The sequence below is a fragment of the Mobula birostris genome, chromosome 10, assembly GCF_030028105.1.
Source record: "Mobula birostris isolate sMobBir1 chromosome 10, sMobBir1.hap1, whole genome shotgun sequence".
Lineage (NCBI taxonomy): Eukaryota > Metazoa > Chordata > Chondrichthyes > Myliobatiformes > Myliobatidae > Mobula > Mobula birostris.
Window position 1 is genome coordinate 118,193,760 of NC_092379.1, and position 27,157 is coordinate 118,220,916.

Consider the following 27,157-nt stretch of genomic DNA (forward strand, 5'->3'; position numbering starts at 1 on the left):
CGCTGTACACACACTCGCCTACTACTCTCATGCTCATTGATTTCAATTTTGCTTGATGCTTTAATCAGCGAGATCAGTGAGAAATGGCGACAATTATGGGCTCACACTCTGTCTCCAGGCTTCTTGGCCTACAGGCCACACACTCCACTGGAAACCCCACCAAACACCCTTGGAGACAGCAAAGCACCAGATCGCTCAATCAGTCCGAAAACACACCATCAAAATGTAAATCACAGGTTCCAATCACACGTGGCTTAGTAGCAGAATAATCTTTGAAAGAATAAGGTAAGTATTTTTGTGAACTGGCTGAAGTCAAGTCAAGTTTATCATTTAGCTATGTACATAACCATATATGTTATATGATTATACACCAGGGTGCAAAGCACAGTAATATACATAACACACACAGCACACAACTTATGAAGGTACAGTGCATTCATATTAAATATGGTACTGGAACAGATTAACCACTTAGAATAGGATGCCGGAGGGAATTCAGAAGCCCAATGGCTTAGGGAAGAAATTGTTTCTCATCCTGACCGTTCTTGTTTTATGCATCATAGTCTCCTGCCAGATGGTCAAAAAGTCAAAGAGGCTGGATGGGTGGGTGGGTGCAATCCTTAATGATGCTAAGGGCCCTGCGTACGCAGCGCTCGTGATAAATGTCCCTAACGGATGGTAAGGAAATGCCTATGATCCTCTCAGCTATTCTCACAGTTCTTCGTAGGGATACCTGGTTTGATGCTCAACTGCTTCCAGACCAGATGGAAATGCAACTTGTCAGTATGCTCTCAGTGGTGCTCCTGTAAAATGCAGTGGTGGGAGCCTTGCTTGCCTCAACCTTCTCAGGAAACGGAAGAGCTGCTGTGCCTTCTTGTTCGGGGTGGGTGGGGGGGGGTGATATTAAGGGACCAGGTGAAGTCATCCATGATGAGAACTCCCAGGAACTTGGTGCAGTTAACACTCTCTATGGAGGACCCATGTATTTGCTGAGGGTGATGGTTCACCTGCAACTTCCTGAAGCCCACAATGGTTTCCTTTGTCTTCTCCATGTTCAGGCTTCAGTTGTTCTCCCCACACCAACCTACCAGCTGCTTCCCTTCCTCTCTATCCCCCACTTCATCATCATTCTTGATAAAGCAACCACTGTTCTTTGATGAACTGTTACTGTAAATTACCTCTGGTATAGCTGGATGGCAGGAGATTCAGACCAGAGTTAGTGGACACCTGAGAGAGAACAATTTACACCCAATATATGGGACTAAGATAGATGGGAGTACTAAGATAGACTCAATGAATCAAATAGCTTTCATCTCTGTCATATAGAAGAATGAATAGATAATTGCTCGAGAGTACAATTTTGTGTTTCTCCCTCCTGCTAATAAATAAGAAACTATATTTAGTAACAATTGATTGAAAGCAAAACTGCGGATGGAATGTGCACTCAAAATTAAAGAAAAAAACTGCTACAACAGAGTGCAAGAAAATGCCAATCACTTTAACCAGTTTTATCCCTGTATGGAAGTGTTGTGTCTTCTGGCATATGGTCTGCAGGTGCCAGCCGCCCAGGTGGCCATGCTTCATGCTTGAGCTTTGACAGGCAATTACAAAAATCACTGCTGAAGCACTGTCTGAGCTTTTGAACTATAATTAAGCATAGCATGAACTCACAATTTTACATCTAACTTGTCATTTATACATTGTATGGTATAATAAGCACAAAGCGGCCCCACTAAGAGACAGAATTTACAGAAGAACTTAAGAAACAGAAATAAGGGCAAGTCATTCTTCCTTTTTACCAATTCCGCAGTTCAATAACTACCTCAGCAATATTTTTCTGTATTCACCCCTTAAATCTTGGTTCCCTTAATACCTGAGAAACTCCAATGCGATGCACCTTTCCTTATTCTTAGTCTTCCTGAAGGCTGTTAAGGTAGTTATGGTCTGGAGTGGTAGTGGGGATAAGCTCCCACCACTCATTAAATGCTCCCAGTGGCATACATCTCAAATAGCCTCTGACAACCAAGTCCAGCTCCTAGTCTTCACATGTGGCTCAGCTACTGAGCCCAGCAGAACGTCTTCGATTGACAGGAGAAGGGGCAAAGATGGGTTACTGGAGTCTTAAAACCAGTCGCTTTGGGCAGATGGGGTTCATCAGCTGTGGTTGGCAGCTCAACTAGGAGAAGGAAAAATTTGATCTCAAGCTTCCGCTGCCTTGTGGCTGTACCCACTCATGGGGAAGGCTTCAGGAGTAAACCCAGAGGGAAAATCTGGAGCTGGAGGCCCTAAGGCAGTCTTATGTTGAGTTCAATTCTGACTCGCAACTCCTGCTATGTTCCTGGTGCCAAACTGTATCGGTCTCTGCCGTTCCTTTGGATTCATTAGCTGCATGGAGGGGAAGCTTACAACATGAGCAACAGCATGCTCTCCATATTGTACTGCCCTGGCTTGCGTGTCACATCCATGGTCGACCCCGATCGATGGGACAACTTCAATCCTTTCTCAAATAGACCAGTATAAAATATTCCAGGAATGGTCTTATCAGGGCCCTGTAAACTTGGAGAAAGATGCCTCGATTTTTAAATTCAATCCTTTTACAATAAAAGCCAACGTCGTGTTTGCCTTACTAATGATCTGATAAACCTACATATTAGCTTACAGGGATTTGTGTTCAGGACATTCTCTGAGCCCCAACACCTTTCCATCTCTCACCATTTGAGAATACTCTACTTTTCAAAGTAAAGTGAAAGGCTTCACATTTTTCCCCATTGTATTTATATTTCACTGAAGCTTCTTTTCACCCTCTCTCCATCCTGTTATTTAGCTTTGTCTATGTCATAGAGTCATAAAAACTACAGCACAAACACAAGACTTTTGGCCCATCTAGTCCACGCCAAACCATTTAAACTGCCTACTCCCATCAACTTGCCCAGACCAGAGCTCTCCATATTCCTCCCATCCATGTACCTATCCAAACTTCTCTCAAATGTTGAAATTGAAATTGCATCCACCACTTGCACTGGCAGCTTGTTGCACACTCTCACTGCTCTGTGTGAACAAGATCCCCCTCATGAACCTCTTAAACTTTTCACCTTTCACCCTTAACCCTTCCCCTCTAGTTGTAGTCTCACCCAACTTCGGTGGAAAAAACCTGCTTGCATTTACCCTATCTATTTATCTATACCTCATCATAATTTTGTATACCTCTATCAAATCTCCCCTCTATCTTCCATATTCAAGAGAATAAAGTTCTAACCTATTCAATCTTTCCTAATAGCTCATACCATCCTCCAGTCAAAGCAACATCCTTGTGAAGTTTCTCTGTACTCTTTCAATCTTATTTAATCTTTCCAGTAGGTAGATGACCAAAACTGCTCATAATACTCAAATTAAGCCTCACTAACACCTTATATAACTTCAGCATAACATCCCAACTCCAGTACTCAGTACTTTGATTTATAAAGGCCAATGTGCCAAAAGCTTTCTTTATGACCCTGTCTACCCGTGACACCACTTTCAATGAATTATGGATCTATATTCCCAGATTACTGTTCTACCACACTCCTCAGTGCCCTACCCGTTTATGGTGCAAAGCTTACCCTGCTTGGTCTGACCAAAGTGTAACACCTCACATTTGTCTGCATTAAATTCCATCTGCCAATTTTCAGCCCATTTTCCCAGCTGGTACAAATCCTGCTGCAAGATTTGATAGCCATCCTTGCTGTCCACTACTCCCTATTCTCGGTGTCATCCACAAATTTGAATATCCAGTTAACCACATTATCATCTATACTGTTGATATAGATGACAAACAACAACAGAAACAGCACCAATCTCTGCAGCTCTCCACTTGTCACAAGACTCTAGACAGAGAAACAACCATCTACTACAATAATCTGGCTTCTCCCACAAAGCCAATCTCTAATCCAATTTAATACCTCATCTTGAATCCCAAGTGACTGAACCTTCTTGACAAAACCTCCCATGTGGGACCATGTCAAATGCCTTGCTGAAGTCCATGTAGACAACATCCACTGTCTTGCCTTCATCAACTTTCCAGATAACTTCCTCAAAAAGCTCTACCAAGTTTGGTTAGACACCATCTACCACACACAAAGCCATGCTGACTATCCCTAATCAGTGCCAAATACTCATATATCCAGTCCTTTAGAATACCTTTCAATAACTTCCCTCTACCGATGTCAGACTCACCGGCCTATAGTTTCCTAGCTTCTGTTGAGAGCTTTTCTTAAGAAGCCGAACAATATTGACTATCCTCCAATCCACTGGTACCTCACCTGTCACGAAGGATGACTCAAATATCTCTGCTAGAGCCCTGGCAATTTCTGCATTTGCCTCCTGTAGGATATGAGGGAACACCTGGTCAACCTCAGGGGATTTATCCACCCCAATTTGCCTCAGGATAGCAAACATCTCCTCTACTTTGTATAGGGTCGATGAAGTTGATGCCACTTTGCCTCATTCCTATAGATTCTCTGTCTGTCTCTGGGTAAATACAGATGCAAAAAATTAATTTAAGATCTCCCCCATCTGTTTGGCTCCGCAAGTCAATTACCATTCTGACCTTCCAGAGGACCAATTTTGTCCCTTGCAATCCTTTTGCTCTTACCATATCTGTAGAATCCCTTAGGATCCTCCTTCACCTTGTCTGCTTGGACAACCTCATGCCTTCTTTTAGCCCTCGTGCTTTCTTCCTTAAGTGTTCCCTTGCATTTCTTATACTCCTCAAGTACCTCATTTCTTCCTATCAGCCTATACCTGCTTGGCACCTCCTTTTTTTTCCCCTCCTAAACCAGAGCCTCAATATCTCTCATAAACCAAGCCTCCTTAAACGTGTTATTCTTGGCTTGCATTCTAAGAGGCACATACAAGCTTTGTACTCTCAAAATTTCACCTTTAAAGGATTCCCACTTACCAAGTACACTTTTGCCAGAAAACAGCCTATCCCAATCAACACTTGCCAGATCCTTTGCAATACCACCAAAATTCATCTGCCTCCAATTTAGAATCTCAACTTGAGGACAAGGCCTTTCCTTTTCCATAATTACCTTGAAACTAATGGCATTGTTATCACTAGATGCAAAGTGTTCGCCTACACAAACTTCCGTCACCTACCCTGGCTCATTCTGTAATAGGAAATCAAGTATTACACACTCTCATTGGGACTCGTACGTACTCATTAAGAAAACTTTCCTGAACACATTTAACCAACGCTATCCCATCTAGTCTCTTTACAGTATGGGATTCTGTCAGGATGCTGAAGCAAGGACCCAATCACAGACCAAGCACTGTGTGCACTATGATATTTACTGAGTAGCAAATTCAGAGGGGCAACAACATCAGCATCAAAGTTCAGGCAGAGATCAAAAATTCCAGAGAAATCTAAAAACCAGAATCAGGAAACAGGCAGAGTCAATATTCAGACGGACAAAGTTCAGATACAAATGCTGGAAAGTCTCAGGAAAACTCATTGGCACAATCTGACAACAAACAGGTGAAAACACAGGACTGAAATACACGGAGCAAGAAACAGAGAGGCAGATGATAGGTGGAGCACAATGAGACACAAGTGGCAGCAAAACAGGTAATAATGAGAAGCAGGTGAGAGGCAGAGTACTCAGTAATACAGGGGCCAGAGTAGAGCAGGAGCGCAAGCACACGGAGCATGAAAACAAACAGGAGCACATGGCAATACAAAACCACAGACTGATGGCTAGGGGGAAACACACAAAATGACGGAGTTCAACTGGAGGGACTGACAGATTCCCAGTCAATATGTGGAAAGTTAAAATCACCTACTATCACAACGTTAAGTTTCTTGCAACATTCTGCGACTTCTCTTCAATTTTTTTCCTCTTAGTCGCATGGATTTTTGGGTGGTCTATGATATAGCTCCATTGATGTGGTCATACCTTTCGTATTCCTCAGTTCCACCCATAAAGTGTTACTAGATGAGTTCTCCAGTCTGTCCTGACTGAGCACTACTGTGATATTTTCCCTGACAAGTAACACCACCATTCCTCCTGTATTCCCTCCCACACTATTATGTCTAATACAACAGAACCCGAGAATATTGAGTTGCCATTCCCCCCCCCTTCCTACAACCAAGTCTCATTAATGGCTACAATATCATAATTTCACGTGTTGATCCATGTCCTGAGCTCATCTGCCTTTCCTACGATATTTCTTGCATTGAAATATATGCAATTCAGAACATTACTCTCACCATACTCAAGCTTTTGATTCCTGACTTTGAGGTCTTAACAACATTTGTGTCCTCGACCACTCCACTAACTGTTCTGGTACTCGGGTTCCCATCCCCCACGACTCTAGTTTAACCCCCCCCCGCGGGGCAGTAATAGCCAACCTTCCCATGAGGATATTAGTTCCCCTCCAGTTTAGTTGCAAGCCATCTCTTCTGTACAGGTCCCATCTTCCCTGAAAGAGAGCCCAATGATCCAAAAATATGAAGTCCTTCCTCCTATACCAACCACTTAGCCATGTGTTAAACTGTATGATCTTCCTATTTCTGGCCTCAATAGCATGTGGCATGGGTAGCAATCCTGAGGTCACAGCCCTCTCTTGATTGTATCTCTCTACAATCTTGGATATCTTACACTTGATCTCCTCATCCCCTCATTGATCTAATTTATGAATAGTTGGAGCCATAGTACTGTTCCTTGTAGAAGCCAGTGATCATAAGCTGTCAAACTGAAAGTATTTTATGCTCTGCTTCTATCAAGTCTCCATGAGTACCATGAACACTAATTTTGTTCAGTAATCTGGTATGGCACCTTACAAAAGTCCAAGTATTCCACAACAACTGCTTTTGAAACACAACTGAAAATGTAGATACCAATGGCGAGATGCATGAAAGTCAGAACTGGCAAAGAGCATGAATTTCATTAAAATTAGACAAGACAAGACAAGACAAAGGAGCAGAAGTCGGCCATTCGGCCCATCGGTCTCCTCCGCCATTTTATCATGAGCTGATCCATTCTCCCATTTAGTCCCACTCCCCTGCCTTCTCACCATAACCTTTGATGCCCTGGCTACTCAGATACCTATCAATCTCTGCCTTAAATACACCCAGTGACTTGGCCTCCACTGCTGCCCATGGCAACAAATTCCATAGATTCACCACCAAAATTGAGGGCAGGATGAGATTGCAGATTACCTTACTTACAGATTTAAGAGCAAAGAGGGAATTTTAAAATGAATGCACTGCTGACCAATAAGAAACATAAGTTTGCAGACTTGCTAGGCATAAGTTAAGATGGGTCTACAGAATTTTAAGCCAGCTCAGGTTTACCGAGAGTGGCAGGTGAGAGTTTAGCCAGGAAAGGATTGAAATTTTCAACGCTGGAGATAATCCTCTCTGTAGCAAGATAACCAGGACAACTGCAGCTGTGCCCTAACAGATTTTGTACTACTTTTTCATTTCATGCTCCAGCCAACAAAGATAAGTATGCCATATGCACTCATAATCACCTTACCTCTCAGTCCTGTTGCCCTCATAGATTTGGGAAAACACACCTCAGTTTCCCTCTGTTCCTTTACTCACTTCAGTCACTTTCCATTTATTATGTATTCCCGTGCCATGTTTGTCCTTTCAAAATTATTGCCTCACAATATACTGGATAAATTCCACTTGCCTTTTTTTTCTATCATCTATCCAGTCAAATTCAATTTCTGCTTCTCAAAATGCTGAGTAAAACTGCCCTGGAGATTATTTCCCGTATTTTGCCTACCACTGAGATTAGTTTGATCGGCCTGTAGTGACAAAATCTATCCCTCCCTCTATTTTGAATAACCATACCACATTAAATTCATTCCAGTTCTCCTGCCCATAACTATTACCAGACAGGGTTGGAAAAAATAGATAGCTCCTATACCATATGTTTCTTTTAAGAACATGTGATGCAATTTAATTGCATCTGGCAAGTAATCCACATTTCAAGACAGTGGACTTCCTGACATGTCCTTGATCTCTTTGTCTGTCTGTCTCTATCTTCTCTTTCTCTTTCTCTCTCTCTATCATTTCCACTATTTCACATTCCCCTATCCTAATGAATAATTACCATCTTCCATAAAGATAGACACAAAGTATTCATTTAGAATTACATGCACATCCTCCACTTTCATGCTTACTGTAGGTAACCGTTTTAACTTTAATAAGACCACCTCATTGTTAAGCTATTTACTATAAAATACCCACCATTTTCAGCTGGGATACTCACAATTTGTCACAAATAGGCTGGAGGTTGAGGGACTCAAAAGGTTCAAAAGGTTCAAAGGTTCATTTATTATCAAAGTATACAACTCTGAAATCGCTCTTCTCCAGATAGCCACAAAACCAAAGAAAGGAAAGAATGACAGCACGATCATCAATCCGCAAATCCCTCTTCCCCAGGCAAAAAAATGAACCGCAACGGTACAGGCACATTGGCCCCCAAATCCCCCTCCTCCACATACAAAAAGAACGAGAAAGATTGGCGAAAAACACAGAATATAAAAAACTATAAGACTGAAAGAGAAGTCCATGGTCCAAAACCATATCCAAAATGCAGAAAACCTGGGTAACATTCTCTGGACACAGCGGCAATCTCTCCCCTGTCTGTCAGCAGAGCGATCCCACCAGCAATCAAAAGGCAGGCAGTCAGTGCTCACCTTCCACATTCACCTTGACGTTTCAATCTCCCTTGTCACTTTAACCAGCGAACAATGGTAGCTTTAATCGGTGAAACGGAGTCGAACATCGGCTCGCACCCCATCTTGTAGCCATATTGCCATAGGGTTTGCACATGCTGCTTCTATCTCCCGGAATCCCCTCAGAGACTGCAGAGCATTGAAACAGCCAAACAGTCTCCCGACTGCAAATCACAGGCTCCAGCAGTTCCAGAATTGCATTCAAGATGAAAAACAAACAGAAAAGACACAGAAGAAGGAAAATATATGGTTTAATGGTCTAACCAGAAGATGTTGACCATGGAAGTGTTGTATGCAGGCACCATCTTGACCAGAAGTCTCTCACCATTAGTCACAAGTTTCCCTTTGTAGCCTATTTATGGGATCCTGGATTTTGAGTTCTCCTCTTATTGAAAATTCATCCTGGGTCAGAATCCTTTCTATCTTGTCCTTGGATGTATTACAGTATACAGCTCAAATCCTGATTTGTCTTTGCTACCATTTCAAATCTTCTTATGCCAAATCACATCAAAAATCTGGTAAGATTGGTTTTACACCAATTTAGCAAATTTCTTCCCAATGTAATCTTTATTATTTTCATTAATTATGTTAAATCTAGCTGAATTCTACCTCCAGTACTACCCAATCACCTACTGGGTCTGCTAATGTATTTTGTGAATGCTCTACCTTTTCCCTTCTTGACTCTTCTACAGTTTCAGTTATTATTCCCACTGTTATTCTCCTGCCACTTTTGGTATTGGTTTATTATTCTCACATATACCAAGATACAGTGAAAAGCTTATCTTGCATACTGTTTATATAGATCAAATAATTACATGGTGCATTGAACTAAAATAAGGTGAGCCAATAACAATGCAGAATAAAGTGTAAAGGCTACCAAAAATATGCATTTTGGGCAAGCGATAAAGTGCTTGATCATGGTGAGGTAGATTTTGAAGCTCAGAGTCTATCTGATCATACAAACATACATTCAAGGGTCTGATAACAGTAGGGTAGAAGTTCTCCATGAGCCTGATTGTATGTACTTTCAGGCTTTTGTATCTTCTGCCCGATAGGAAGGGGGAGAAGAGAGAATGTCAATTTGCCTGCACATTGACCTGTATTGACTGGGCCACCCATTGTACAAAGGAGATGGATGGAGTGGAATTTGTTAAATCTGTCCCAGAGTGTTTCTGCAATCAATATAGTGTATACAGAGGACTCTATAAGAGAGGCTGCAACACTAGAGCTGCTCCTAAGGAATGAAGTAATGCAAGTGATTGAATTGTCAGCCAGTAAGCTCACTGGTTCAAGTGACAATACCATTACTTTTGAAAAGTTTTGGAGAAAGACAGGATAGGTCCACAGGTCTATACTAAGGCAGGACCAATTTTGGAAGCTTTAGGCGGGATCATGAAGAGGTTCATTGAATGAGATTGTTTGCTGGTAAAGGGATGACTAGCAAGCGAGAGGCTTTTAAAAATATAATATCAAGAGTTCAAGGACAGCGTGTTCCCATCAGGGGAAGTGACAAGCCTGGGAGGTTTAGGGAATCCTGGTAGACGAGAGATATTGAGGCTCTGGTCAGGAAAAAAAAGTTCGGAACGAGAAAATTCCTCAATAACTATATGAAGCATTGGAGTACATTTAAAGGGAAAATCAGGAGGACAAAACAAAGGTATGAGATGGATCTGGCAAGCAGATTTATGGAAAATCCCCCAAAAAAATCTACAGTGAATTAAGAGTAAAAGGGTAGCTTGGGAGAGAATTGCTCCCCTTAAAATTCAGAATGGTGTTTTTTTTTTTTTTTTGCAGAGCCAGAGGAGGTGGACTGAGAGTTTTTTGAATACTTCTCATCAGCTTTTACTGTGGAAAAAATAGTGGATGCTAAAGAAATTAGGGAATTAGGTGATGATGTCTTGGCCCTCATAAATTAACAGGGAGGAGGTATTGATGGTCTCAAAGTGCCGTAAAGGTGGATAAATCACCGGGGCCTGACTGAATTATTCCCCTTGTGAGAAGCTTGGGAAGAAACCGTGGAAGCCTTTGCAGAAATATTCACTTCAACTTTAGCCGCAAATGAAGTTCCAGAAGACTGGATGGTGGCCAACGTTACACGATTATCTATTGGGGCAAACAGAGACAAGCCAGGGAACTATAGGTTGGTGGGGTTAATGTTAGTGATAGGTAAGTTACCGGAACAGATTCTGAGGGACAGGATGTATCAACATTTAGAAAGACAAGATCTAATTAGGAATAGTCAGTATGCCTTTGTGCACGGGAAATCATGCCTGACAAATCTCTAAGAGTCTTTCAAAGAGGTAATCAAGAAGAATGAGCATTTTCCTTATGGATTTTGGCTAGGCATTTGACAAGGTCCCACATGGCAAGCCAATTTGGAAGCTTAGATTGCTTGGGATCCAGGGAGGATAGCTAACTGGATTCATAATTAACCTGATGGTCGGAAGCAGAGAGCATGATTGAAGGTTGTTTTCCAGATTGGAAGCCTGTGATTAGTAGTGTGCCACAGAGATCAGCGCTGGGAACTTTGTTGTTTCTTATTTATATGTATTTTGTATATGAATGCATAAGGCATTGTTGGTAAATTTGATAACAAAATAGGTATATCAAAAACAGTGAAGAAGGTTATCAAAAATTACAGGAGTATCTCGATCAGTTAGCTAAGTGTGCCAAGGATTAGCAAATGGCTTTCAATTCCCACTTGGGAAGTATTTCATTTTGGGAAGTCAAATCAGGCTGGGGTCTACAGTGAATAGTCAGGTCCTGGGACTGCGATGCAGCAGAGGGACGTAGGACTACAACTACCTAGTTCACTGAAAGCAGCTCACAGGGAGACAGTGGTGAGAAAGGCAACTTGCACACGGACATTCATTGGTCAGGGCATTGAGGAAAGGAGATTATGTTACAGAACCTTGGTGAGACCACAGTTGGAGTATTGTGTACAGTTTTTGTCACTCTGTTACAGGAAAGCCATAATTAGACTGGAAATAATGCAGAGAAGGTTTATGAGGATGCTGTTAGGGGTTGAGAGCCTGAGATAGTTGAGCAGGCATGGACTTAATTTCTCAGAATACAGGATATTGAGAGTCATAGAAAAGTACAGCTCACAAACAAGCCCTTCGACCCAACTAGTCCATGGGGAAACAATTTAAACTGCCTACTCCCAACAACCTGTATCAGGACCATAGCTTTCCATATCCCTGCTACAGACATCCCACCCTGCAAAAAGTCATTTCAGGGAGGTAGTACCATCAATTTGCGGGAGACTCCCGGAACTTCCGAGAGGGGTGGGATGTCTGCAATAGAGTAGCTCCTTAGCGGCTAGCCAGCTAGTTTAAATAACGTTAGCTATGCTAATGAACAAATGACACCTGTTAAACTCACCTCAACATGTCTTTTACAATCTTAACCCACCATGGGCAATAGAAAAGTCACTGTTGCAAACAGTGCAGCGAGCAACACTGTCATTATTTTTGACCCCTATTAGGCAGAGGTACACTTTAGTGTTGTCTGGGGTGACGTATGTTTTATATTTTCTTTTTTTGGAACACTCTGCCACTCTGACTTTTTTTGGAACTCTCTCGCTCTCTCTCTACCATGCGCATGCTATCTCGCTCATGGTCGCTCTCACTTGCACTCGCTTTCTCGCTCTTGCTCTCGCTCTCTCTCTGTCGCTCTCTTGCTCCCGCTCTCTCTCTCGCTCACCTCTCGCGCTTGCTATCTCACTCTCACTCTCTCTCGCGCTTGCTTTCTCGCTCTCGCTCTCTCTCACTCTCGCACTCTGTCTCTCATGGTCGCTCTCACCCGTGCTCACTCTCTCACGCTTGCTTTCTTGCTCTTGCGCTTGCTCTCTTGCTCTCCGCTCTCTCTCGCGCGCTCTCTCATGCTCGCTCTCAAAAAAATCAATTTCCGGGACATTGTATGTAATTTGAGGGCATCAGGGAGCCACTATTAATTTGCGGGAGACTCCCAGAACTTCCAGGAGAGGTGGGATGTCTGCTACTATCCGTGACCCTATACAAACTTCTGTTAAACATTGAAATCAAGTCCGCATGGACAACTTGTGCTGGCAACTCATTCCACACTCTCACGACCCTCTGAGTGAAGTTGTTTCCCCTCATGTCCCCTAAAACTTTTCACCTTTCATCCTTAACCCATGACCTCTGGTTGTACTCCCATCCAACCTCAGTGGAAAAAGCCTGCTTGCATTTACCCTATCTATATATCTACACCCTCTCATAATTTTGTATACCTTTTTCATATCTCCTCTCAATTTTCTACATTCTAAAGAACATTGTCCTAACATATTCAGTCATTCTTTATAACTCAGTTCCTCCAGACCCAGCAACATCTTTGTGAATTTTCTCTGTCCTTTTTTTTTGCGTGTGCCTGCGTGCGTGCGAGTCTGTGCGTGTGCGTCTGTGTGTGCATGCGTGTGCGTCTGTGTGTCCGTGTGTGCGTCCGTGCATGCATCCATGATGATGTCTTTTTTCCGTGATGATGTCTTTTTCATGCGTCTTTACGAGGCGCAGAGCGAGCGAAAGAGAGAGAGAGAGAGAGAGAGACTGTATGGCGCGCCACTCCTCACACAGACATTTTCGCAGTATTTTCCCTTTCTTTTATGAGATCGAGTTGCGATCTCGACACTCAATCTGGCACAGATGGAAAGCGTACTCGGGAGCGGACCCGACTAGGTTTGAACCCGGGAACCTCCGCTCCCGGGTCCGGCACCGATGTTGTTGCACCACCAGCCGGCCCTTTCTGTCCTTTTTCAACCTTGTTTACATCTTTCCAGTAGGTAGGTGACAAAACTGCACACAATACTCCAAATTAGGCCTCACCAATGTCATATACAACTTCAACATAACATCCATTCTCCTGTACTCAAAAATACATTGATTTATGAAGGCCAATGTGCCAAAAGCTTTCTTTATGACCTTATCTACCTGTGATGCCACTTTCAATGAATTATGGACCTGCATTCCCAGATCCCATTATTCTAACACACTCCTCAGTGCTCTACCGCTCACTGTGTAAGACCTACCCTGGCTGGTCCTACTGAAGAGCAAAACCTCGCACTTGTCTGCATTAAATTCTATCTGCCATTTTTCCACATTATCACATAACCACGTTATCATCCCAAACATTGATATACTGTAGATGACAAACAACAAAGGACCAAGAACTGATCCTTGCGGCACTCCACTAGTCACAGGCCACCAGTCAGAGAGGCAACCATCTACTACCACTCTCTGGATTCTCCCACAAAGCCAATGTCTAACCCAATTTATTACCTGATCCTGAACGCCAAGAGACTGAAGCTTCTTGCCCAGCCTCCCATGTGGGACCTTGTCAATCGCCTTATTAAAGTCCATGTAGAAAACATCCACTGCCTTACCTTCATCCATTTTCCTGGTAACTTCCTTGAAAACTCTATAAGATTGATTAGATATGACATGTCAAGCACGAAGCCATGTTGACTGTCCTTCATCAGTCCATGTCCTTCCAAGTACTTATATATCTGGTCCCTTAGAATTCCTTCCAATAACTTTCCCACTAACTGACATCAGACTCACCGGCCTATAATTTCCTTGTTTCTGTTTAGAGCCTTTTTAAAACAGCGGAGCAATATTGGCTATCCTCCATTCCTCTGGTACCTCTCCTGTCACTAAGGATGTTTTGAATATCACTTCTAAAACCACGACAATTTCTGTACTTGCTCCTGTCGGGTCTGAGGGAACATCTTGTCAGGCCCTGGGGATTTATCCACCCTGATATGCCCCAGGGTAGTAAACTCCTTCTCTTCTGTACAGGGTCAATGAAGTTGTTGCCACTTTGCCTTACTTCTATAGACTCTGTATCCATTTCCTGAGTAAATACATAGAAACACAGAAATATAGAAAACCTACAGAACAATACAGGCCCTTTGGCTCACAAAGTTGTGCCGAACATGTCCCTACCTTAGAAATTACTAGGCTTACCTATAGCTCTCTATTTTTCTAAGCTCCATGTACCTATCCAAAAGACTCTTAAAAGACCCTATCGTATCCGCCTCCACCAACATTGCCGCCAGCCCATTCCATGCACTCACCACTCTCTGAGTAAAAAACTTACCCCTGACATCTCCTCTGTACTTACTCCCCAGCACCTTAAACCTGTGTCCTTCTGTGGCAACCATTTCAACCCTGGGAAAAAGCCTCTGACTATCCACATGATCAATGCCTCTCATCATCTTATACACCTCTATCAGGTCACCTCTCATCCTCCATTGCTCCAAGGAGAAAAGGCCGAGTTCACTACAGATGCAAAGAATTAATTTAAGAACTTTCCCATCTGTTTTAACTCCACACATGGATTACCATTCTGATCTTCCAGAAGACCAGTTTTGTCCACTGCAATCCTTTTGCTCTTAACATATCTGTAGACTCCCTTAAAATTTTCCTTCACCTTGTCTGCTAGACCAACTTCATGCCTTCTTTTAGCCTTTCTGATTGCTTTGAAGTGTTCTCTTGCATTTCCTGTATGCCATTAGCACTTCATTTGTTCCTGCTTGCCTATACTTGCTATGTACCACCTTTCCTGTCCTGACGAAGGGTCTCGGCCCGAAACGTCGATTGTACCTCTTCCTAGAGATGCTGCCTGGCCTGCAGCGTTCACCAGCAACTTTGATGTGTGTTGCTTGAATTTTCAGCATCTGCAGAATTCCTCGTGTTTATGCACCACCTTTTTTCTCTTAACTAGAGCCTCAATATCTTTTGAAAACTAAGGTTCCCTGCACTTATTATCTTTCCTTTTTATTCTGACAGGCACATATAAGCCATGTACTCTCAAGATTTTGTTTTTGAAGGCCTCCCACTTAACAAGTACACCTTTGCCAGAAAACAGCCTGCCAGATAATTTCTGATCCCATCAGAATTGGCCTTTCTCCAGTTTAGAATCTCAACTTGCAGACCAAACTTAACTTTTTGCATATTTACTTTGAAACTAATGGCATTGTGGTCACTGGATGCAAAAGTGTTCCCCTATACAAATTTCTGTCACCTGTCCTGTCTCATTCCCTAGTAGCAGATCCAGTATCACACGCTCTCTCATTGGGACTTCTACACACTGATAAAGGAAACGTTCCTGAGTACATTTGACAAACTCTACCCCACCTAGTCCTGTGGAAAGTTAAAATCATCTACTTTAACAACCTTGTATTTCTTGCAACAGTCTGCGATATCTTTATAAATTTGTTCCTCTAAACGCCTAGGAGTGTCAGGTGGTCTGTAATATAGCCCATTAACGTGGTCATACTTTTCTTATTTCTCAGTTCCATCCATAACGCCTCCCTAGTCGAGTTTTCCAGTCTGTCCTGACAGAGCACTGCCGATGACATTTGCGCTGTCTAGTAATGCCACCCCTCCTCTTTTAATCCCTTCTACTCTGTCATGTTCAAAACAATGAAATCCCACTCCTGCAAACCAAGTCTCACTAAAGCCTACAACATCATAGTTCAAGCTGTTGATCCATGCCCTGAGCTCACCCGCCTTTCCTATGATACTTCTTGCATTGAAATATTCACAGCTCTGGACACTAGTCGCATCATGCTCAACCTTTTGATTCCAGACTTTGTCTGAGGTCTTACCAACATCTACCTCCACAAACCCTCTACTAACTGTTCTGGCAATCTGGTTCCCATCTCCCTGCAACTCTAGTTAAAACCTCACTGTGCAGCAATAACAAACCTTCCTGCTATGATGTTAGTCCGCCTCCAGTTCAGGTGCAAACCATCCCTCCTGTACAGGTCCCCTCTTCCCTGCAGAGAGCCCAGTGATCCAAAAATCTTATGCCTTCCCTTCTACACCAACGCCTTACAAAGGAATGACTTTACCGAGGTACATAAAATCATGACGGGCATAGACAGGATGAAAGCACATAATCTTTTTTTTTCCCAGGAAAGGGGAACTAAAGATGAGAGGGAATGCATTTATAAGGTGAGAGGTGAAAGATTTCATAGGGACCTCGGGACTAACTTCTTCACACCAGAGTTGGGTAGGTACAATAATAATATTTGAAAGACTCTTGGATAAACTCATAGATAGGAGGAACTTAGAGGGATATGGGACATATATGGACAAGTGGGACTGGCTTGGTAGGTACTATGATCAACATGGACACGTTGGACCCAACGACATCTTTCAATGTGGTATTACTCTATGCTCTCATGACTCTATTTGATCATTTTTGGCAGGGAAAAGTAGGACATAATAGTGTGATTCAGCCAGATCTGGCGATGAATGATTGAATGAGTTCTCTCCATAAACAATGGTGTTTATATCCTTTGGGCCTACAGAAGCATGGATTCAAGATTATTTAATGTCATTTCCTGTACACAAGGGCAAGAATGAAATAATTGTTACTCCAGATTTGATGTTCACAAAAAAACCCACAAATAATAAAAAGCACAACAATAATAAAAAAAGCACGCAAACGAGTACGTAAGGCAGCTTCTATACATAGACTGATTGTACGTCTATAAAGTGACACAAGGCTGAACACAAGATGACTGACAGGAAATAATAAAGTAGTGGTGGAGTTGATCAGTCTTATTGCTTAAGGAAAATAATTGTTTTGTTTATTTATTGACATACAGTACAAAATAGACCCCTCCAGCCCTTCGAGTGACACCACCCACGCCGATTTAATCGTAGCCTAATCACCAGACAATTTACAATGATTAGATTGGATTAGATTCAACTTTATTGTCATTGTGCCGAGTACAATGACCAATTAACCTACCAAATAGTACGTCTTCGGACTGGGGGAGAAAACCACAGCACTGGAGAAAACCCTCACGGTCACGGGGAGAAAGTACGAACTCCTTACAGGCAGCTGCAGGAATTGAACCTGGGTCACTAGAAATGTAAAGCATTGTGCTAACTACTACACTATTGTGCTGCCCTGTTGGAGTCTAGTGGTCCTGGCATGGATACTATATACCTCTCCCTCTGATGGGAGTGAGACTAACACGCCATGAGCAGGATGTGTGGGATCCTTCATAATGCTACTGGCCCTTTTCTGACATCTTTCTATATGTATATCCTTAATGGTGAGTAGGCTGGTGCCAGGGATGCATTGGGCAGTTTTGACTACCTGTTGTAGAGTCTTCCTGTTTGCTGCAGTGCAATTTTCATACCAAACAGCTTATTAGGATGTTCTCTACTGCGCACTTGTCGAATGCCGTGAGTCATTCATGTGGCTGAGTGATACTACAACAACAACCAGCAAGAACAATGAGGTGATTATTAGCTTTGGGAGGAGGAGGTCCATGAGCCAGTCCCCATGGGGGACCAGAGGTGGAAAGGGTCAGCAACTTTAAATTCCTCAATGTTATCATTTCAGAGGACCTGTCCTGGGCCCAGCACGTAGGTGGAATTATGAAGAAAGCATGGCAGTGTCTCTACTTCCTTAGTTTTTGCAAAGATTCAGCATGACATCTAAAACTTTGACAAACTTCTATAGATGTGTCGTGGAGAGTATGTTGACTGGCTATCACTGTCTGGTATGGAAACACCAATACCCTTGAATGGAAAATCCTACAGGAAGTAGTGGATACGACCCAGTCCATCACAGGTAAAGCCCTCACCACCACCGAGCACATCTACATGGGGAATTGTCACAGGAAAGCAGAATCCATCATCAGTGACCCCCATACCCAGGTGATAATTCTTCTTGCTGTTGCCACCAGAGAGAAGGTACAGGAGCCTCAGGACTCACACCACCAGGTTCAGGAACAATTATTACCCCTCAACCATCAGACTCTTGAACCAGTGGGGATAACTTCACTCAACTTCACTTGCCTCATTGCTGTAAAGTTCCCACAGCCTACGGACCCACTTTCAATGACTCTCCATCTCAAATTCTCAATATTTATTGCTTATTTATTTGTTTATTATTATTATTTTCTCTCTTTCTGTTTTTGCACCGTTTGTTGTCTTTTGCATACTGGTTGTCTGTCCTGTTGGTGTGGTCTTACATTGATTCTGTTATGGTTTTGGATTTATTAAGTATGTCTGCGAGAAAATGAATCTCAGGCTTGTATATGGTGACATATATGTACTTTGATAATAAGTTTATTTCAAATTTTGAACTTTAAGAATGTGTAAAGTCCAGCTGTCTTCAGCCTCCTCAGAAAGTAGAGGCATTGGCAAGCTTTCTTGACTGTCTAGATGAGTTTTAGGGCCATGAAATGCTGAGTGTGAAGTGCATTCGCAGGAATTTAAAACTGCTCACAGTTTCCACTGCTGTGCTGCCAATGTGTGGGGGGTGGTTGTGGTGTGGCTGGTGCGAGTTCTCCTAAGGATGATAACCATTTCTTTTGTCTTGCTAACATTAAGGAAGAGCTTATTTTCCCGGCACCAAGCCTCAAGTTCTTCTACCTCCTCTCTACATTGGAGGTGATGAGCCCCACCAATGTTGTGTCTGTCATCAGTGAACTTGAAGATGTGATTGTTCGGGTGTTTGGCCATGCAACCATGTTTGAACAGAGTGAACAGCAACAGGCTCAGCACACAGCCCACAGATGATCTCAGACGTATAGGCCATGGCCAAAAGAAAGAAGAGTAATAATTTTGATAGAGTAAGGGCATATTTAGAAATATATTCAAAGCTGCCAATTTGAATGCAAGTTCAGGAACAGTTCTCCTTATTGTGTCCTTCAGCATCAATGCTGATGCTACACAGATGTTTAACCATCCTACATGTCAACAATGAGCAAACAGCATAACCCAATCACTGCCTCCCTGTTTGGACAACCCCTTAGAAAAAGTTCCTGAGTTATCTCTTTTTAATTTTTAATTTTTGTGGAAACAAACTCAACACTATTATTCCACATTTATCATTTTCTTTCCAAACCACGTGACTGAAATGTTAAAAGAATTTCTATCACTACAGTGTTTATTCAGTGGGATTACGCTCTCATATCTTGAATCATCTTTTCTGGTTTCCGCAGCCAATTTACATTCATTGAGCCAGTTATTAGATGTTAAAGTCTGAAAAAATTGCAGTGAAATGACTCTGAGTCATCATCACACATGAAAGGAACGGAGCTGCTCACAAGCAACATGTATAATGTCACCATCACTTCACAAATTCACTAATAATTGAAAGAGCTTTGGAACAGCTCAAAATGGTTAATGTTGCAAGGAAAGAACAGCAGTGATTCAAACAGTAATTTAATCTCCATATTCTATTGGCAGAAACCAACTGAATATTTATATGATGTATGCTTAAAGTGTGCATGTGAATCAAATCATTGGAAGAGGACTTTTCTATATAATCTGTTATACATAGGAGTTATTATCTATAGACACACACACACACACACACACACACTATGGATGTGACACAAGCTACTATGACCATTGCATGACAATTGATAAGTTTCTTTAATAATCTCTCAAATGAAAAATTAATGTGCAAAATAGCACTTTTCCACATGAAAAGGAGAATTAAACAGCTGGTCTTCTGTAACAACTCTGCTATGAGAGGCACACACTGATAATTTAAGCAAAAGGCATTATCAGGTTAGACTAAACAAAATTTTAATGGGTATTTACTTCAGGCTTTGTAATGTTCGACATTGATAATGGATCACTGAAATAAGAACTATGTTCTTTCCCAAAGAAAAGTATCCTTCAGTAAATTAACATGAAGCTGCCTGTTTCAAAAGGGTGGGGTGGGAATAGCATTAATTGCAACTACTTGATCTTCTTTAGTACTTTTTTAATGTCAAGCACTATCTTTAAAACAGCCGCCAGTAATAAAATTTATTACAAATCAAATTCAACTTAATATTTGGACCAAAGTTTAAATTAAAAATATTACACCATCCTTTACTTCATGATAATTTCAATCATTCTAAGGCATTTGTGCCTTGATCTCCATTTATCCTGATATGATTCTTTTGATCTGATAGTGATTCAGTCTTTCAGTTAATGCTCAGTATGACCTCAATCCAGTGGACATGACGTAATTAATCAGAAATTTTGATCCTCATTAATATTGGGTGAAATGTGAAATTTTCTTCCGGTTATTCCTCTTAGATGTTGAGGCCAACACCATTTTGAAGCAAGATAAAGGGAGCTTAATGCTTGGTCTATTTGATTTAGATTGAGGGTTCCCAACCTAGAGTCCTTGGACCCCTTGCTTAATGGTTTTGATTGAGAGTATAAACAAGGTTGGAACCTCTGATTTAGATATATGCCCAGATGGAAACAATAGTAAACTTCACAACAAAGAAGTTAAAAGCAATTATGGGTTCTACCTGAGTAATGAAGGGAGTGTCCTGAACTTGCAGTGTAATTTGATCCCCATCGATATTCATTTGTCTGGTGTATAAAGCTCCTGAAATTAAAAGAAACAAGCCAAAGTAAATGCCAACAAGCAGTTACTGTTTGTTTGATTTACCAATTAGACAGCACCTGGGGTTACACCTACCTGTGTTTGGTTCATAATCCCCAATGAATCGTCTTGTGAGAAAACGTACAATCAAGGCTGCAAAAAAAGTTAGAAAACAATTGAAAGAAAGTATTCACCTAAAAGGTAGGCTTTCTATTCCATATTCTCATTTATATTTCAGTTATATCTTCATATCAATTTATAGATACAAAATATGGCTCATCTCTAAGTAAACTTTTAAAATTAATATTATGATACATTTTGTTTATCACGATTTTGCATGTCATGCTTGGATAGCACTGTTTACTATTTTTTCAGTAATCCTGATATTGCTACACTTCAATACTTCTCAGACTATAACAGTGCCACTCTCACTACACAACCATGGTTTGATTCACTCTCAGATCTCTGATCTAAAAATTCAGCCTTTTTATCATTGTGCAAAAAAACCACAACTAATAGCTAACAAAACTTAAAGGAAATTTTACTGTGTAATTACAACATGACTTTATGTTGTGTGCTGAATTGGGCATTACCTACCACAGAAGTTGCAAATTTGATCATAATGGAACAATATACGTAACTCATTTTGTTCTTAAGCAGCCTGTCAGTGTCAAGGATAACTTGCTTTCACTCTGGTTTTGTGGGTTCTCTGGGATTAAGCCAATATTAGTTCACTTATCCATCCAGAAGTTTTTGAGGACTTTGAAGAGATCTTTCCATTCCCTTGACATGCCTACTCTAAGTAGTCTACATGCCTGAAGCATACAGGAGATTTAGTCTGTAGATCTTGAGTTTGATACCAGGTCTGAGGTCTTTATCTTCAACTGCCATTTCATTAATCGACTGACGTCTGTGCTGATGCATTGACGGGCACAGTGAATTTCAGAATCAGAATCAGAACCAGGTTTATTATCATAGACATATGTCATGAAATTTGCATCAGCAAAACAGTGCAGGACATAAAATTACTATAAGCTACAAATAACTAGATAGAGCAAGAGATATATTGAGGTAGCGTTCATGGGTACATAGACCATTCAGAAATCTGATGGTGGACGGGGAGACGTTGTTCTTAAAACACTCAGTGTAGGTCTTTGGGGCAGTGACACAGCTGTGTTTGACACTGGTTGACATGCTTCTGCCTCTGCAGTAAACTTACTGGCTAAGATAAAGGATGGCATGCCATCATAAAACAGACATAGAACCAAGAAAAAATTTCTTGGAAAGTTGAGTCTAAGGAGAGTGTTCCACAGTCCCTCCTTTCTGATGGTGATAAAGGCTTCAGTAAGGCTGAGAAAGACAATATTTTGTGACTTGTGTTGCTCCCCCGAATTTCTCCTGGAGTTTATGTGCAATGTCAATCACTGTAGAGGGGTGGAATCTACATTGTGCTCGGGAAACATCACTTCAGCCACTTAAGGAGAATCCTGGCTTTTCCTACGGCAAGCATCAGGGAGACCTCTCTGTAGTTACCACAGTCAAATTTAATGATTGTCATGATCACTGGGGTAAATCCAGGCATATACATCTGTTTGATAACATTGACCTAGCAATGGACTGCAAGGATATTTCCATTGTCAGGCAGCAGAGTGGAGCAACAGGTAGACCTGCTGTTTCTCATTGTGAGATACCTGGGTTCAATCCTGATCTCCAGTGCTGATTGTGGGGAATTTGCATATAATCCCCGTGGACAAATGAACTACCTCCCCGGTGCTCCCACGTCCACTCATATCATGAGGGCATGCAGGCTGGTGGGTTAATTTGCTACTGTAAATCAGCCCTAGTCGTAGAGTCATAGATTCATTCAGCAGTGAATCAAGCCTTTCGGCCTGGTTTCCCTATGTTGGCCAAGATGCCCATTTGCCAGTAACTGACCCATATCCCTCTGAAGTGCGTAGGTGAATGACAAAATCTGGGAGATATAATGGGAATATGAAGAACAAATGTATGTTTGATGTTCAACATGGACTCAAGGGCCTGAAGAGCCTGTTTCCAAGGTGATTGGCTTCATGATATCTGGTGATTACTCTGCCATGATAGGTACCAGTGTCTACTGAACTCATCAGCATCTAGTTCACTTTATTGTCCCCATCATCCTGGCCCCAACTACCTGCATTAACAGAAACATTGCCACAATAATATTAATGCTGAAACTCTCAAGGACCCAACAAGGATAACTCTTCATATACAACCAATCATCTCCCGGAAAAACTGAAACCACAGGGTATCCAAAATGTAAGTGCTGCAGCAATGTTCATAATTGATACCTGAGAGGTAATTCCAGCTACCCTACTAGAAAGAACTAGGGGAACTTTAAGGACATAGTCAATTACATACATTAGATATAGTGTTGTTAATATGGCATATGGTACGTGGGTCTTCATTAGTCAGGAGATTGAGTTCAAGAGCTGTAAGATATTATTGCAGCTCTATAAAACTCTGGTTAAACCGCACTTGGAATATTGGGTTCGTTTCTGGTCGCCTTGTGATAGAAATGATGTGGAGACTTTAGATAGGGTACAAAGGAGATTTACCAGGATGCTTCCTGGATTGGAGAGTTTAAGAGAGTTAGGGTTTTTCTGTTTAGAGTGAAGGAGGATGAGAGGTGACTTGATAGAGGTGTACAAGATGATAAGGGTCATAGATCGCGTGGACAGCCAGAGACCTTTTCCCAGGATGGAAATGGCTAATATGAAGGGGGGGGGCATCACTTTAAAGTGATAAGGTGATTGGAAGAAAGTGTAGGGAGGTTGATTTTTACACAGAGTGTTAGCTGTGTGGAACATGGTACCAGTTGTGGTGGTGGATGAAGACCCTTTAGGGACATTTAAGAAACTTTTTGATGGGAACAAAAAAATGATAGAAAATGATAGAAAAATGGAGGGCTATATGGGAGAGAATTGATCTTAGAGTAAATTAAAAGGTCAGCACAATATCGTGGGGGAAGGTCCTGTACAGTGCAGTAATGTTCTATGTTCTATATACCTGGACTGAAACCTCCATCATTTGAGAAGAGTAGAGAAACACCCCTACTGACATCTGAAAACAGCCATCCAGCAGAAAAAAAATGACCAAAAGAAGAAGTGGTGAATGGAAGGCACACAGGAGGATCGACAACTCACAGCTAGCCATGTCACAAATGCGTTCATCAGCACCTTTGAAACTGTTTATAACTCTAACAACCAAAGGCAGCAGAGAGGCAGTTAAACAGTCACTGGAAGGAACACTTCAAAAACCTCCTCAACCACAACTCTCTCTCCTGTCTGACATGAGTGTACTTGACCTGATTCCTCAGCAGTCAAATCAGTGCAGCCTTACTTGGACTTCCTACTGACAAGATGTTGAAACAGCCATATCCTCCAGCTAAAAAATAACAAGTTCTCTGGAGCAGAGGGAGTTGACACTTCATTTCCAAAACTTGTTAGTGAAGAGTGTCAGTCACAAATCCATGATAACATTCTTCACATCTGGGATGACAAGGATATATCAGGGAGCAAAATGTACAGAATTTCATGGGAAATAAGTCATCACAAGAGAGAAAACTGTTACTCAAAAGTTATGTGGGGTACTAGAAGGATGTTCTGTTTTGATAAAATGTGCATTCTGAGTGGACACGAGCCCATGTTCACTATCTCGCCATATTTTTTGTTCTTTTGCACTACTTATTTAATTTAAATCTTTATGTATACAGTATATACTTATTGTAATTTATAGTTACTTTATTACGTATTGCAATGTACTGCTGCAAAACAACATATTTCAAAATATATGCCAGCAATGTTAAACACGATTCTGATTCTGATAGTTAGTGCCTAAACACACATGTTCTTAAATTTAAAAAAAGACTGCAATTCACATAGTGCTGGAAAGTTATAGTACCTTAAAAGCGATATAATTCAGGTAGATAATCCCATTTGAGGACAATAATTTGAACATGCAAGAACAGGAGAGCATTTTATAATAGAAATTAGAGTAGAGAAAAAATAGATAAAAGCAGGTGAAAGAGAATGTGAAGAAAGAGCAGTTCACAGCTGAGATCGATACGCAACACCCCACATATATATTAATGTGAAAATTGGGATAATGGGGATTCACAGATATTCTCCATGTTTCAAACTGACTGATGGCTAAAGCATTGTCTTCACCAACTCACGTTTGCAAATGTCCACATCTTTTTCCAGCCAGCATAATCTGCATTACACTTGGCCACAGACAAAAAAAAAACGTAAGGCATTAAAATAAGAGTCAAGAATTTCATTCAGTTTTTGGAATCTCAATCTCACAATATACAATTGATTTACTGAGCTCTAGTTTATCTCTGAACCTTACAAGCAGCATCAGTTGCCTACATTGCTCCAGTAACACCTTAAAAAGATCATTACCAGTAAAACATTATAACCCTCACTGAAGCTCATATAACATGTCAAGAAAAATTTTCCTTAGCATTTAGGTGGTAACTACATTCAGTTGTGGTTTTACTCTTTCTGGTGAAAAGATTTAATTTCAACAGAATTATAAAACCATAGGGCTATGGAGTAATATAGCATAGAAACAGGCCCTGCAGCACATTTTAACCATGCTCACCAAGATGTTGATCTAACTTAATCCAATTTGCCCACATTTGGCCTGTATCCCCCAAACTCTTTACGAATCATACACCTGTACAAATGTCTTTTAAATATTTCGACCTTGCATACATCAACTACTTCCTTTGGCAGCGTACACAAAGAAGTTGTCTCCTACCTCCCTTTTTAAAACTTTCCCTGTCACCTTTAACTAATGCTCTCTAATTGTTGATTTCCTTCCTTCTGTTGTCATGGTCGGTAGCGTATATGTGCTAAAACTACGAAAAAACACTTTAATATATTGAAATATTTATTTTACATATCAACTCTTGGACAGTTTACCAGAACAGCTGTCACTGCTTTGTCATAAAGTCAGTGCAAACGATGTTTACTTAATAATATTCGAGTTGAAATGTATTTCAGATCATTCCATGTTTTGGGAGGAAAATATAAATGGACTCCGCTGTTGAAGATAGCGGTTACAGAGAAACAGCTTTTTGCATCTGTTAGACTTTAAGGAAATATCATCTTAAATATGTTAATGTTCACCACAAGGCAGTAAGGAAGTTGGGGGTGTTGACAATTTTACCAGTGTGGTTAGGGAATAAAGATAACGGCAAATTAACTTAGTATTAGAAAGAAAAGGAGCAGTTTTACGGAGTTGGAATAGAGAAGGAAAAGGTGTTAATACAAAGTGGATTGGGCTAATGCGGTCACTTGACCACAGTTCCAAGACACTTGAAATGAACTGTCATTTTCAGCCAAACCTCCCTTCTCTTTTGCTCACCGGTCTTTCCAACGTTCTTTGCTCCCAGCACCGCGATCTTCACATTTTTGTTATGCAGACAGTCGACCACCGGGACCTCGGGAATGGGAACCAGCAGGAAGTTGCTTGAATTGTTTGACATAGTGCTGTGCGGGAGAAGCATTTGTGGAACTCCCCACAGCTAAAGCAAGCGAAAAAAGAAAACGTACTAAACTGAAACTTTTTTGGAACTGCCCTGATAGCGTCTATTGTGAGAATCTGACCCTTCTGACAGTGCCCGGTTACCCTCCCCATGCCAGGAACCACGGCCGATGTGAGACTTTCCCAATTTCTGTTGAGAATGAAAGTTCTCCTAAGTTGCCGCACATATACCGACTGCAGCGGCCAATGGGAGATTTAAAAACTCAACATCTGCCAGTCACGTAAATGTTCGGACTCCTCCGACAGAGATGTTAAGATCTGGAATGCGCTGCCTGAAGGGGTGGTGGATGCAGATTGAAAGAGTGACTTTCAGTTGAGAAAGAAACATTTTAAAGCTGCCGGAGTAAGACAGTAGGAATGGGACTAATTGGAAAGTTCTTTCAACGAGCTAGAATAGGCAAAAAAGCCTCAATATTCTTGTTCCAAATTGCAGCATGTAACTTTCTAAGAA

General features: G+C 41.4%; 1 protein-coding gene across 1 annotated transcript in view; it reads right to left on the reverse strand.

The window, feature by feature from the left end:
* The window catches only part of rasl11a (RAS-like, family 11, member A), a 39,112-nt gene extending 12,169 nt beyond the window's left edge, over positions 1-26,943 (reverse strand). Inside the window, exons 1-3 of the mRNA XM_072270852.1 lie at positions 26,527-26,943; positions 21,211-21,267; positions 21,038-21,117 (exon numbers count right to left, since the gene is read on the reverse strand). Of these exons, the coding sequence (XP_072126953.1) occupies positions 21,038-21,117; positions 21,211-21,267; positions 26,527-26,668 (279 nt within the window). The 5' untranslated portion in view covers positions 26,669-26,943. The remainder of the gene's footprint in view (positions 1-21,037; positions 21,118-21,210; positions 21,268-26,526) is intronic.
* Between the last annotated feature and the right edge of the window lie 214 nt (positions 26,944-27,157).